Below are 15,553 nucleotides of genomic sequence, written 5' to 3'. Positions count from 1 at the left end.
ATATTCATTTCAATGTTAAGGCTGCTGCTGCACAGATTCTTTCGGCAGAATGTCATCTTTGTGCTGTGGATGACCCTGGCATCCTGACAAGCACAAGAGAGATGTTGAGTCTGTAGGAAGTGATATGGAGGTACAGCCACTTGCACATGTGCATCTGTCAACCATAATTATTGTGTGATGTCCAACAGAGTTGTTATTATGTTCAAGTCTAACAAAAGGCAGAAAAGGATAACAAGCCTGACAGTCCACAGCCACACTGGCAGCTCTGTGAAGCTGTACTTAGGCACAGAAGTGTTATGAGCTAAATGCTCATAACACGCAAGCTAACTTGCTGGTGTTTGGAAGGTAAAATTCACCATGTTCACCATCTTAGTTTACACAAATCACAGCTGAGGCTGATGGGAATGTCATTAGTTGTGCAGGTTTGGGATTTTTAGGGACTGGGTAGGAAGACATAAGAGGCAGAACAAAGCAAAAGTGATTATTAACAAATTGGGCCCTCTTTTAGGATTCAAGATTCAAGATCTTGAATCTTGAATCTTAAAAGAGGTCAATAAAATTGAACTGAAATCAGAATTCAGCAAACTGAACTTCAGCAGAACTGAATGGCTTAAAAAATAACCTCAACAAAATGCAAACCTGACTTAACTAAATGACAAACAGGAGGAAGATACTGGCTGGCCAAACCATTTACACAGACAACAGGTGGACAACACACAGTAATATAAATATACATTAGACAAAAAGTTTGCTACTAACTTAATATTGACTATGGAAAAAAAAACTAACAAAATATCTCTAAAGCAAACCTGCCAAAATTACTATAATATACACAGAAAAATTGCTATCTCCCCAAACCCCCTCTTGCTGTGTATATGTACATGCTCATTTAGAAAATACTGTGTGTAAAAATGCTAATAAACCTAAATGCTAAATCAAATTGTGTTGATTGTTTAGTTATGAAAGTTGCCTGTAACTGAATGAAAATATAAATAAATGAAAAGGTCAAATTAAAGTGGTAATGAGGGTGAGTGGAAATTATGTCACCACATGATTCAGACTGCTGGTGTGGATGTGTGTGCATTATCAACTAAATTAAAATGAAACTAAAGTGAACTTTGGCCTGATGATGGCAATAGATGCAAAAATTAAGGGATCACCAAAGTTATTACAGTTCATCCTGAAGGGGACATGAAAGTCTGAACCAAATTTCATGACAATCCATCCAACAATTGTTGAGATATTTCAGAGTAGACCAAAGTAATGGCTCAACTGACATTTCCCTCCATAAAGCCACGCCGCTGTGGCTAAAAATGTGTCTGTGACACTTCTGTTGTAACACAACAAATCTGTGGGACAAAGCAAATTTTGGAGCAATAGGAAAACATTTTTTAACAATGAGCTGCATGACCCCTTAGACTTTTGGGGAGCTTAATGAAATTTAACTGGCTAATGAATCCGTGGCTGTCCTCCAACTTCATTTTAGGTTCAAATCTTGATCTGTAATTGCAGATTTGGCTTGCAGGGAAGCACATGAGGCTACATAATCACAATGAACAGAGTGATAACATGATGCACTTTGATGACACAATTGCCTGGCCGGCAGTCACTGTACTAATTTATTTCATTATTGTTTAAATGTTAACCATAGCTAATGTTCTGAGGCTAAGTTGATCCAGATGGGACTTTTAGGTGCACATGGCATTTTGGCTCTGGGTCCTGTGTGTGGAATAAACCCAGCATAGTGGAGTGCTGGAGGAGAACAAACCCCTTTTCTTTTATTACTAAATGCAACAGTTGGTCCATCACAGATTGGGGCTGAGAGACAATTCAGTAATATGAACAGCAAGACAGAGTTAATATGACAGAAAGTATCTATTACAAATCAAATCACACTTGACAATAACCATAAAAAAACAACATTCTGGCTGCACCTTTTCTCTGATTTACACTCAACATAGAGTCTCCGTGATGACCTCCTAACCCCATTTGCACTTTATCTTCCTGGACAACTCCCCAGAGTGCAGCCACCATGTTGACCTAGAAATCCGACTAAATATCAACTGCCCAGACCCACTGAGATGATTAAATAGGGGTGGTATTCACAATAGAACCAAAGTGTCTTAATTCAACCCAATTAGGACTGTATATGGGGAAGATGTTGTCAGAGTAAATGTCGCTGTACAGTTTTCATGGGTAATTATCTTGCTCCGATGTGACAAGGGGGATATTTGGTGGGAGGGCATTAGTACAGACCACGGACGGGGAGGGTGTGTTTCCCATCTGAATCTGTAACTTTGCATCCAGTGTGCAGAGTCAAGCGTTGCTTAGGGTCACATTTTTACCTGGCCACGCATAATTAGGAACACCTCTTTAACACCAAATGCCAGTGTTTGACCACAAGGACTTGCTTTTAATTACCAACTAATTGCTGACATGTTGAACCCTCACTTTTTTTGATGGATCATGTTGTGAGCTGTCTTGTACATATATGCCAGCAGCAGACACATAGTACATAAAAACCCTGCAAAAGAGACTTACACGTTTGTGTTACTTGTTTCCAGATACAAACTGTTCTCTCAGGATTTCATTAGAGCATCCTTAGACATTCTGCTTGAACACATTATCCTTAATTTGGTGTCTGTCTAATTAAAATGAGGACAAGCTGTCCTTTCTCCAAAAATAAAAACACCATTATATTTGGCACCACTTTATCTGTCAGCCATGTAAAGTAACAGTTAAGAGGTTGGTTCAGCACTGCAGTGGACAAGGCAGACATGACTGAAGTGAGCTGGTCCAGATTAGGCTTGTTTGACTCAGAGGGGCACCATGGTTCAATAGGACGAGGTGTGCTTTCTTAAACAAAGACTGCTGCGTCTCTCAGCCTGTGGTAGAATTTATGGACACTATGAGGGTAGATACCTTCCTGACACTCATCATGTTTAAGCATTTTGCTGCTCCTCATTATTTCAGTCTGAAGCTGCCTTCCCTAGAGTCTCGCTTTCAGTGCTGACAGATGGAAAAAATGATGATTTCATTTCACAGATTGAGTCAACCAAAATAAAAAAATAAAAAAGCCATTGGACAATGGAAAATCTACTTAAATTGATTTCCTTTGTGGGAAACAAACAAGTTACACGCCAAATATTCAAACCTCTGGATATATCTGATAGCACGGTGTCATGCTGAGTTTACTCATATACGTTTGTCTAACTGAGTGTAAGACAATGCTCCAAAGTGACCTCATCATCATCACTTCTGGTCCAGAGCAACACCAACTTTAGTCGCCTGGAAATCTAATCTTTGACATGGGAGTGATTAAACCTATTGCTTGTGGCTAAATCCAGACAATGGGCCTCATTCACAAACTGTGTATACGCACAAATCTGTGCTTAAACCGTGCGTAAGAACTTTTTAAGCACAAATCCAGGATTCATCAATACTTTCTTACCTGAATTTGCTCTTACTCTGCGAACAAATTTAAACTGCCATAGACCATGTATGTGCACAAATCATAAACGTCCTTCGGTCTTAAAAATGATACAGTCAATATTTATTCAATGTAAGCAGTATATTAGAACCACAATTATTTCAAAAATATAATTGGGCCTAAATATACAACATTCAGAAGTGTGAAACTGCTAATAATAAACAATTTACCAATTATGAAATAAATATCTAAGACTTTGTAATCCATAAATAATCATCATAAATATAATGGAATTATTAATATATTAAAATTGTCCTGTTCTCACTTTTAGATGACAATAGCTTATATTTCCGAGTTTCCATATTGGAATGTGACAGCGGTTAATTTCCCCATCAGATTTGATATATGCAGCTGGTTAACAGCCTGACAGTTCAATAGTGGCACAGGGAGGGACGCTCTGCTTTCGGTACATCACGGCCTGTTGTGGACAAAGACGAAACACGACGCGCACCTGGCCGTAGTAGAGATTTATTTAGATCAGTTCAACAGATCTTCACGTTTACCAACTTTTTATTTAGTTACGGACGTACTGCGTGGTAGTGGTGCAACAGGTATGCAGGCTGTATACAGGATTCACAATCAGGCTCCAAACAGTTGTGCCAATAACATGTTTACCAGCCAAATCTGCCTTTTCTGACTTCTACTTCTGAAACTATTGTTTGCATTTCGCTAGCACTAAAGGTTTTCTACAGTATTACCATCACTGCCCTCAATGCTGCCTTTACAATGACTGACAGTTCTCCACACTGCTGCAGCGCTCCAACACAGCTTTCCTTACATAGAGAAATGGGATGTGTTAGTATGCTAATTGCTGATGGCGGGCGCCTGTCAATGTAGAATGATTCTGATTCACTAACATACGCAGGGTGGTAAGAACAAAATTGGCGCACGTGAATCCGACGGTGATTTTGCGTGTGCACTTATTTTGTGCGCAAAGTGAGAACATTTTTACGTACACATTAGTGCATAAGGCCCAGTGAGTCAGCTGATCGTTTATGTGTGCCTATTTCAGAAGTACTACAACAGTCTTCATTTTTAACTAAACTTAAAACAATTGTGGAGAAATTCAAATAGTTTAATATCTAGTTTCACCTGTGAGCATCATTAACTCACTCAGCGCATTATTAATCAGATTTAGTTGGCATTTGAACTAATATATAATATATATGGTCCTGAGTTCATATTTTAGGCGCTGTATTTATGACTTGGATCGAGGAGATTAACGCGCATAGCTTTGCGGCATTAAATCACCTGTATTTAAATCAACACTGCAATTAAAATGCGCGACAGAGTAGAATAAACAGCTGATAAGTGGAGCGGTCGCTGCCCCACAGAGACCGTGTTCAGCACCACGGACAGCGCCTCGCATCAAAACGTGCTCAGTGGATGTAAGAGCGAGATAAAACCAGCACCGGGAGAGAGAGAACAGCTCCTCAAACTTTAAGGTGGACTTTTTTTCGTGCTCCGCTCACAGCGGGCTGGCTATAGTGCAGTACAATCTTGAGCCACATGCTGATCGTCTGATTGGTCTGCACTGTATCTCCATGCTGCTCTCTTCCTACAGAACCACCAGCGCGCTCCGCTCCCCCCCACCCCCCCTCCTCTCCGCCCAGACGTCAGCTGCTGGAGAGCGGGCAACAGTGATTTAAATACGGACAGAGAGGGAAGGTGTCCGCATGAGAGACAAGAGCATCTCTGGAAAGAGCGAGAGTGTGCATTATAGACTGCCACACGGTGGAGCAAAGCCTAACCAAACTTTTTAAATTTTCGAACACCCCCCTCCCCTGAACTGAACTGAGGCACAAAGTTTTGACATTCCCAACAAACAAACTATTATTCCACTTTTTTGTTTGGCTCTACTTTTTTTCCACTTGACATTTCTTTTAAAGCAATAAGTGTTGCTAGCTGCGGGTGACGGCTTGTCTTTATATTCTTTTTCCACATACAGGGGAAAAAAAGAAATGCCAACGACATATTAGTTGCCGTTCAGTGCACTGTGGCCGCCCAGAGTGCCACTGCCGTGACACCGGACTGCGATGATCGTGTCCAACGTGAGCCTGAGCGGCTGCGCAGGGGTCAACAGCGCTCTGTGTGCCGGAGCCGGGGAAGGGCACCTGGGGGGAGGCTCATACCGGACCACCCTCTCTCCGACAGGGCACCTGATTGTGGCTGTGTGCTTGGGCTTCATCGGCACTTTCGGACTTATGAACAACCTGCTGGTGCTCGTGCTCTTCTGTCGGTACAAGATGCTGCGGTCGCCGATCAACCTGCTCCTGATTAACATTTCCATCAGCGACTTGCTGGTGTGCGTACTGGGGACTCCGTTCAGCTTCGCGGCCAGCACGCAGGGAAGGTGGCTCATAGGAGAAGGGGGATGCGTGTGGTACGGCTTCGCCAACTCCCTCTTCGGTGAGTATAGAAATGCGGAATATGTGAAGAGATGTTCATACGAACGCTTTGTTTGTGTCTCTGTGTCATTTCTAGGTTGCTGTTTATTTTTGTTGCAGATGTGGTTGTGAATGACGGTGCGCTGTACACACAATCTTCCCGGAGCACCGCGCTTGTTACATTACATGGCTAAGATTCATGTCTGTGGTCTGAATGTGCATTTTGAAAATGATTTTAATTGTCTTCTCTTTCTAACGCCAGTTGTTGTTCGTGGTGCGTCTTAACGGCCACATGAAACTTTAATTCAAAAGCCTGAAAATCCCTGTAACCTATATGAACAGAATAACGGGGAACTGATCACTGTGCACGACGCGCACAATTTGGAGATATTAAACCTATCATTAAACCGATTGATTTGGCATCTTTATATACTTAAATAGCCTAATGTATTTTCGTTCTCTCTTTCTTTTTCTTAATTGTGGGTGTGATCGTCGTGCAGTGTGTCATAGCAGTGGTCGATAAGATCTTGGTAAAAGTGCAGATCATCTTGTTTTCTATTATGGTTTGCGCAGCATAATTCGGTAGACCTGCTTGCAGTGATCCGATGTTGCGGATCATCGACCTATGGAGTACACAATTCCTGCACATGCAGATGCGCAGGTTTTGTCCAAGTGATGAGTTGTGGAAACCAGTCCTATGATGCACTTCTTCGGTCATTATCTCCGGCTGGGGCTGCGTGACAGGCTGTTAAATCACTTCCACAGCGCGTGCATTTTCATGGCGCACGTCGCCGTGGGTATTTAGGGAGGCATGTGTGCTCAGCGAGCCCTCACAGATGCTTAGTCATTTGTTCAAATGTCATTATGAACTCTGAGAGGATGTCACACAGGATTGTCAGTGGGTGATTTGGGTGCTGCGTGTACTGTATATAAAGTACGGTGCAGCCTGCTATTAAATGGCCACTAAATGCTTGTTATAGTTGAGTGGCTGTGCCTGAGGCAAGGGGAGTCTCATCACTGTTCATTTAGCTGCTCGTGCTGGGCTGTGGTGGGCTGTGGGCTTTGGGGACACAGTCCGTGAGCAGGCGCATCACCAGCATTTGTTTCAGAATATAATCATTTGTAATGAGAAAGGGGACGTTGCTCTACCTTTGCTCAGGAGTGCTGGTATAGATGCAAATGAGGCACAATAATGCACCTGGGAATAAGGCGCACACTCACCTGGAACCAGCCAGGCTGAGATGCTGAGCAAAAAAAAAAAGCCAGCGGTGCTATAGAAAAGTGGCAAATAAGGATTTTAGCATCAAACTAACATAGAAGCCAGAATAATATTCATTCTGCCGGCGCACTGTATCAAAACTTCAAATGTATGTATTTGAGTGATGTGGATGAAATTTGTCTGATGCTAAACTCGAGAGAAGACTCATCTGCAGAACGAATGCTTTAAACATAAAAATGCTCTTCCATCACCAGGAGTCTTTGGCCTGATGCCTGAATTGAAGATCCTTAATGAGCAGAATTCCTCGCTATCAGTCACACTAATTGCTTTAAAAGCTTTCCAAGCCATCCAAACAACCTTTGAAGACCAGGCAGCGTGAGATATACGAGCTTTCAAAAACACTAATTTCTCAATTAACACAATGTAAGAACATTTGCACTGCTGTATGTCCTTTCTTACTGTCCGATCAAAGTGCATATTTCAAAGAATATCTGGCAGTTTGTGATTGCAAACCAATAAACTCCTCTACTGATTCTGGAAGAAAACAGTCATTTATAAGTCATTTTAGAGCAGTTTTTTTTAAATTTGTAATTTAACTCAAAATCCACCGCATCAAAAGTGGTCATATTATATTTCCATTGGGCCTCATAAAAGAAGCGCACGTGCAAACAGATTCGTTCTTGAAATGCACGTACGAGTGTACAGAACATAGGGAGAGTAAGAACATTTGTGGCATTCATCATCATTTTTCTCATACTCATATTTTTCTCTGAGGTACGAAGGAAATTGACGAGTGGTTAGACCTGCACGTGTCATGAATAGATCATCTCTGCCTTTCTTCACTGGGCAGAAACACTTGTTTGATTTACAGTTACAATGTTCTAATCTGGATTAATTTGGGGTTTAAATATGATACTGTAATGAACCAAAAAATGAATACATAAGTAAAGCAAACTTAATGCGAAATTTATATTGTTTAGCATATCTTCACCATCATGGCTGCCAGTTTAATTAAAATGTTGGGGTTTTTTTGTAGATTTTATTGGCATATTTTGGCGCCGCAGCTTCAGTAGTTTTTGGAATCTTCTCTCATTCCGACTGCTACCTTTGCTGTCTCTCTGCAGATGTCTGTCCAATATCATGTTGTGTTGCAGCTGACAGTGTAACATCACCTGTAGACTATAATATTCTCCTCTAATGTCTCTGTGACTGCCACATGACCGCCTCCCATCACCGAGCGCTTTGCTTTAGAAAGATATTTTTTAGCATCTGAGTTCACGTCAAATCATTTCCTCTTTATTTCTGCCACAGTGCAGAGCTGCTCTGATGACGTGTTAGCTGGAGTCATATTTTATAATTGTTTTCCTGCTGTCACTCCTACATGTGTTATGTGTTTGTCCTCTAATTGCTGAAAGCAGGACTTGAAGCTGCGCGGTGTTTTTAATTCTTTGGAAACTTTTTTTTTGTGAATGAAACTCGCCCACCAACGGAGCGGAACATGGAGCCTTATATGGCGATTTTAGGGGCGTGGATTATGTTAATGATCACGTCTCATGAACGCGCACCTCCTCATGAACTGGTGACATTAATCAGGCTGAAACGAGAGATTTACCACAAGTTCAGGCATTTAAGAGAGTTCGTTGAACCACACGTAGGATTTTCTTATTTTCCTCTTATTGCTTTGTGCCAGAACAAATATAAGAGAAAACCAAGAACACATTCATGCACGAGGCCCACGGAAACTACAACTCAGCCACTAGTGTCATCATTCTTTTTAGTAATTTATCATGTTTTCACTAGTAAATTCTACCGCTTTGCTTCCAGCACTACAGCCCACATCGATTAATCACAACCACTGAATTTCCTGCTCAGCATCTTTAAAAGAATCCCTTAAGTTCATTGGTCATTACAATAAAACTATGCCAACATTTCACAAATTATATGGAGCTTTTCAGAGACGGAGACGTCCACGTTCCTTTACAACTGCTTTCCTCTGATGAAGTTTCTATAAAGGCGTCATAAATCTTGCACAAAAGCTTCCGTCTAACTCACTTCAGCGCGTCTAATCTTGTGATGTTAAAAGCCTCGCTTTAACTGGAGCAGCTTGTTGTAGCCACCACACGAGCCAAACATCAGGGCTTCTGATAGCTCTTGTAGCCACAGATTTCAGGCATGTGTCCTTCTCTAGAGTGCGATTATTATGTGCAGCCACCTGCTCGATTGTCCAGTTGATGTTTGCCAACGGCGAAGAAAAGTTAAGTGAAAAAGCTTTTGAGAAGACAAAAGTTAGAGGCTGGTTTTGTGTTTGCTGCTGGACTGAAAATGTGACTCGTGGATACTTGTGTATTTGGACAGTGACAGCAGAGGGAGGAACCAAAGACTCGCAACAACACATCGTGAGCTACATTTGCAGTCTGTGAGTCACATTCGTGCAGCCTGCATGGCGGGTCCTGCAGGCCTTTCCCTCCCTGGCTTTAGTCATCGGGCCACCCGGTTACTTTCCTTGATATATTGCTAAAATGTTCACACAGCGCGCTCAATTTAGCCTAACTAAATTGAATTTTCCTTCGCTTAAGAGCCTCTTGAATCTGTCAAACTTTTAAATTGAAAACAGACTCTGGAGCGCTGTACTTCCACTTCCTCTGGGATAAAGTGGCAATTTCCAAAACAGGATTACTTCATTTCAGTCATATTTTCGGAGAATAAAGCGAACCCCCGACGTTTCTCAGTATCTGGATGATTGTATCCGCTGTCTCGCTAACTCAAGTGTTATGCCGAGATTAAGCGCCATCTGAAGATGTGTAACACTGACATCCACAAGGAGCCAATTTATTAAAATCTGACAGGACTTTGGCTTCTACGTGCTAACGCAGATCAGGAGGAGAGACAGAGTGGGTGTGTGTGTGAGAGAGAGAGAGAGAGAGATGGCTGGCAGACATAATTAGAGCTTCCATTGGTTATGGATGAGTAATTCCTCAATGGGTTCATAAAAAACAGAGCGAAATAAAGAGTAAGGGAGGGTCCAAGAACGAAGAAGTGAAATTGATTGTTTAGATGAATAATGCTGGGTGCAGCTTTGACAAAGCGACTGTGTCTGTCTTCACCAAATCTCTATAAAGCCTTTCTGAATGATCGATGTTCCTTCAAATTAGAGAGCATCACTGTCAATGACAAAAGACGTTGTTAGTTTGGTGTTAGGACTTGGTATTCCTGCTCCCTCTTCACATTGATTTCTACTTTTTGCTCGCGGTCTCTTGCTTTGAGCCTATAACGTCTCAGATTTTTTTGAATGACTGAACAAGTGAAGATCCACTGCTCTGACTTTATGCCAGGAGCGCCAACTGAAGACAATCTGTGGAGATGCGTGCATGTGTGTGTGTGTGTGTGTGTGTGTGGGTGTGCACATTCACACCCGGTTCTTTCCCCTTTATACTCTCTGCTTTGCGATCAGCCTCCTGGCATCCATTTAGCTGCTTCACCTCGGCTGCCCAACTCTTTGCATTTTCCTCTCCATCTCACTGAACATTTTATTGTCTTCCATTATGATGTGGAGGACCAGGAGAGGATTTTTTTTCTCCCTCTGTATTTGACATCAGGTCCGCGTGTCCCTGCATACTGCTGGCTGCCTCCTCCTGCCTCAAGTGGACTCTGCACACAGTCACTGGATTAACCTTGCACTGCTGGGCCCTCTCGCTGCATACTGAAGTTAGATTGCCCCTCCTGCAAGCACACACACACATACACACACACACACACACCAGCCAGATGCAAGCACAGAAATGGATGAACATGCACAAGTATAGAGGAGAGGAAATATATAGATGCACACATACATGTGCATCACGTAGACGCAGGCAACACCTGGCTTGAGTGATGTTCATTTGTTAGGACGGTAAGAAGAAGTCTCATCGGGGAGAAAGAAAGCAGAACAGTGCTTCACTCCATAAAGGTCAGAGTGAGCAAGCCTGCTAATGAGTCTGTGTAATAAATAGATAAAAAGTCTCTTAAAGCAAAGACGATGATGGCTGTCTGGTTTGAGTGTCATATATACAAGAGATGTTTGCAAGTCTAATGAAAGGTTTCTATTTTTTTTAAGACCTAATAGTGTCACAGTGGTTCCACGCTCCTGTGATCGCCAAGAAAAAGACACTGAGATGGGATTTATAGGACAAACACAGCTTTATTCGATCCTGTGTTTTTCATTCAAACTGTCTTTCCTCGGATATACAGTATCAGAGAAGTGATACAGAACCAGATGCTTTCTAACAGACAGATAAGACAGAAGCAGTGAGGGAGCATCACAGAGAAGGCAGAACAAAGATGCTTCTTTTTTAATTTTTTATTTCAGACATTATCAGATCATAAGATGTTTCATTTTGGAATATTACATTCAGCCGCTGCCTCTGATCCTGCCAGAGGACTAGAAGATGGATTGTGTGTGACGTTTGATTTCAGATGCTGTGAAGTTTGAGCCACGGGTGTCGTTCTCCATGACATTACACGCCTCTAATAAAGAATTGCTGTCATCATGCTCTCATCAAGAGGGTGGACATGTGATGGGATCAGCTGGTATAATCAGGTTTTCCTGTTAAAAGTGATAAATTACGATCACCTACAACAGCTGTGTAGAGCTGTGAAGACAGAGGTTTAGTGACATGATTACTGCCAGTATTCAATTTCCTATTTCAATGGCTCTGTATGTGAGGCATGAAAGCGAGCTGCTAATTAGCTTTAGCAATTTGATGTGTGTGATTTGATTTGGCTCCTCACTCAGATTTGAGTATATAGGCCTTGGAGACGTTTGTAGATGTTATCAGTCTATTATCTCAAAGATGTGCCGCACCACATGATTCCAACCTGGACTCACAGGATTTCATGGAAAAGGAAGAATTCTTTTCTGCATCAGGAAAGAGTGTTTTACCACAGGTTGTATTCAAAGTGTATTTCAACATGTTCTCCAAACTAAATAACAAAATACATTCTAAAAGAACACATGGACATTTTCTCATCTGAAGCCCCTTTCAGCAGAAAGACATCCTTTGTCAATACCTTCAAAAGCTGTTACAGGACAAACACCATTCATCTGACTGTTTTCTGATCTGCCATCATTGTGATTAAGGTTTGGTTCGGTTTAGGTGCAACAGTTGCATGTTCAAGGAAAGATCATGATCTGGGTTAAAAAAACAACTACTTGGTAAGTTGACAAAACAGTTTCCACTCAAGGTCCACTTACTCGCCTGTTTCAGTGCTTTCAACCGCATCACATGGTCTTGTGGGTTTGTTCAGTTATCAGGAGTCCAGGTTGTATTAAGCCAACATGTCCTAAAGGTGTTCAGAATAATGGGAAGTTAAGTCACAGCTGCTGTTGATGAAGACCATGTGATATGAGCCAAAAGCTCCAGAACAAGCGAGTAAGTGAACCTTGAGGTGAGACTGTTTTATCAACTTAACAAGATTTTGTTTTTTTTTTAAACCCAAACCATGACGCTTCCCAACCTTAACTGTACAGTTTTTTGTGCCTAGACTTAAGTTTCTCTCAACTGCAGACAAGAGTCTCTTTTTGTGAGGACAGTCTCTTAGTTTAGCTTCCTTAGCTTAGTTTAGCTTAAGGATACTTGTGCACTGACATGGTACAGTGTTTGAACCACAAACTGGAACTACTGTATGTTAGAGTTCTCTTTTTAGACATTTTACAGTCAAGTTTACAATCAGAAAATAGTATAAACTGTAAACCTGCATTTACTAACCAGAACTCCGAGAGAAGTTTTGTCAGACTATTGCTGCATACTGGATTACAGGCTACTTCTGCCAGGTTGTGATTTAAGATAACAAGTGCTACTATTGCACTATAACAGCGTCTACTGATGACACCTAGATATAAACACTATCACAAGGATTTTAGCCCAAAGATGAGATCAGTCAGTCCACCTGTTGTGAGAAGACAGTTCACCCCTGTTTCATTTTAGACTTCACAGAGTGCGGACAGAGAATAACTGTGGAAAAATGATAGACCTGATGAGATAGAGCAGCAATGAGCTGGGCTGAAAGTGTTTTTTGTCAAAATATATGAAAGCTATGTTTGAAATTGGTTGCTATTAGTCAGTCAGCTCAGATCAAACAGGAACAGAAGTGGGCTGTTGTAAAACTGTGTTGACTTTGTAATATTGCAGCAACAGAGCCAATAAAAGCCCAGAGCTAAGCAGTCTGTGCAGGAAAAACTACATGAGCGCAATGTCTGGAGTCAAAGGACAACCACAACACACTGTGGCATAGAGTTCAGATGCTGTAGTGAGGGGCATATACTGTATGGTCAATGTGAATGCACAAAAACATTCAGTGAAAGCATCGTCTTCAATCACATAGCTAAAATCTGTTTCCATCTTCCTCTGCTGGCTCTTTTTATAACCTTTTTATAACTTTCCTGCCTCTCTTTCACTCTCCTACAGTATATTCTCCTCCTCTCTTTTTAAATTTATTCATTCATCAGCGAGGGTCTGGACTGTGTTTTTAAAAGTAGCATCCAGCACAGGGCTGCATCCCTGCCACTGAAAATCAATGAGCATGAAAGACAACCTTGTGGATCATTATGGCTTCAAAACAAATAGCAAACAGGATAAAAAGGCTGAGGGGTCAGCATGAACACTGAGCTGTGGGCTCATGTGGCTCTGCCTCTAAAATACAGAGACGGAGAGTCGTAGAGATAGCGAGACAGAGAGAGTGTGTTTATTGAACGCCTATGGACAGAAAAGAAAGTCTCTTCCAAATATTGAGTGTTGTGTTTCACTGCATTGCTTCTGTCAAGCAGAGACACTACAGGTAGTGCAGCTGTTTGTGATTTACAGCAGCATGTATCTGCTGCTACATCCAACACGCTTGCGAGACTTTAATTATGCTGCACTTTTCGCTCAGGCAGTTGTTTTTTAAAATCATAACCCTCTTTGATGCTGTAAATCCCATTTAAGCTGCACTTTTGATTTCAGAAAGAGTTGTGAAGCTTTATATTACTAGAGTAGATAAATATTTGGGCAGGTAGCGCATGTTTGTCTCATTTGAGATTTCAGTAGGCTGTAGGATGCATTTAATGGTTACCTGTGTGTGTGTCCTGTTTATCTTCTACAGGCATCGTGTCCCTGATCTCCCTGGCTGTCCTCTCCTATGAGCGCTACAGCACCATGATGGCCCCCACTGAGGCGGACTCCTCCAACTACTATAAGATCTCCCTGGGCATCACCCTGTCCTGGGTCTACTCCCTCATCTGGACCCTGCCGCCACTCTTTGGCTGGAGCAAGTATGGCCCAGAGGGGCCCGGGACCACCTGCTCTGTCGACTGGGAGGCCAAGACGGCGAATAACATATCTTACATCATCTGTCTGTTTGTCTTCTGCCTCATCGTGCCATTCCTGGTGATCATATTTAGCTACGGGAAGCTGCTTTGCGCCATCAGACAGGTGAGTCAGTGTGGGGAGGGCTTCCACCATACCGCACATATTGCCCATAAACCCTGATTGTTGAGCAGAATAAGTGCTGGTAACATCCAAAATGTTTCCTGGCAAGGTAAGCGGTCAAAAACTTTTTTTAAAGAAACTCAGCAAATATGATGCAGTGCAGCACAATGTTAATGATGCCCTCATTGTTTATGGTAATGTCACCATCTTAAAGGGGAGGTCCAATGATTTTAGCATTGCACTTCCATAATGTTAGAGGCCTGACAGGAGACAAATTTAAAAAAGAATGGTCAAAATTGAAGCAACAGAGACCACGGTATCTTAACTCAAATTATTCCCTAGTATGGGTCAAGCTCCAAAAACACCTGAAACTACATTTCCCATAATGCAACACAGCAGTGTCTTTCATGAAATGCCCACTTATCTGAACATAAACTACAAACTAAACTTCGAAAAGCTCCGTTCAGAACCACAGAAGACAATTTACAACAGTTTTTATCGGCTGAGTAGAACTCTGTATGACGAGTAAACTGAAGTTCATGAGTAAAACTGGTGGAGTTGCCTTTAAAATGTCTCAAAATTAATGGGACATTTTTTGTTTAATAATGGTTATTACCCTTTTTTTTAATATAACAATAATGTTGTATGATGATACATCAGGCTTATACAGTTGGATGGTATTATTACTTTAATGCCAGCTGATTCAGCAGATGTTGAGGATCTGCAGCACATCTAAACTTAACAGAAGCAGCAACACTGGAAATAAAACGTCTGTTACATCCTCTAGATGCTTGAGACGTCTGCAAGCTAAATAAAAATAAAAAAAGTCAAAACTACAATATTGACTCCTGCAGTTTACGTATAACAAGAGACAGTGTTCTTGTCTTTATTGGGAAATGTTTCAGACTGCCTCCTCTACAATGTTTGCAGTGCAGAATGTGTCCTGCATTATGAAACATTTTCATTTATTTAAGTAGATCTTAAAAGAAAAAGTTGAACTAAAAAAGGATGT

At 41.6% G+C, this 15,553-nt stretch overlaps 1 protein-coding gene across 1 annotated transcript; it reads left to right on the top strand.

The window, feature by feature from the left end:
• Positions 1 to 5,191: 5,191 nt before the first annotated feature.
• LOC122993366 (opsin-3-like) lies at positions 5,192 to 14,601 on the top strand. Its single transcript, XM_044367493.1, has 2 exons — positions 5,192 to 5,899; positions 14,216 to 14,601. The coding sequence occupies exons 1-2, from the start codon at positions 5,527 to 5,529 to the stop codon at positions 14,599 to 14,601; spliced, it is 759 nt and encodes a 252-aa protein (XP_044223428.1). The 5' UTR covers positions 5,192 to 5,526.
• The last annotated feature ends 952 nt before the right edge of the window (positions 14,602 to 15,553 follow it).

The sequence above is a fragment of the Thunnus albacares genome, chromosome 12 (assembly GCF_914725855.1).
Source record: "Thunnus albacares chromosome 12, fThuAlb1.1, whole genome shotgun sequence".
NCBI classification, from domain to species: Eukaryota; Metazoa; Chordata; class Actinopteri; order Scombriformes; family Scombridae; genus Thunnus; species Thunnus albacares.
Note: the sequence above shows the minus strand (reverse complement) of the source record. Positions and strands in the feature narration are given on the sequence as shown.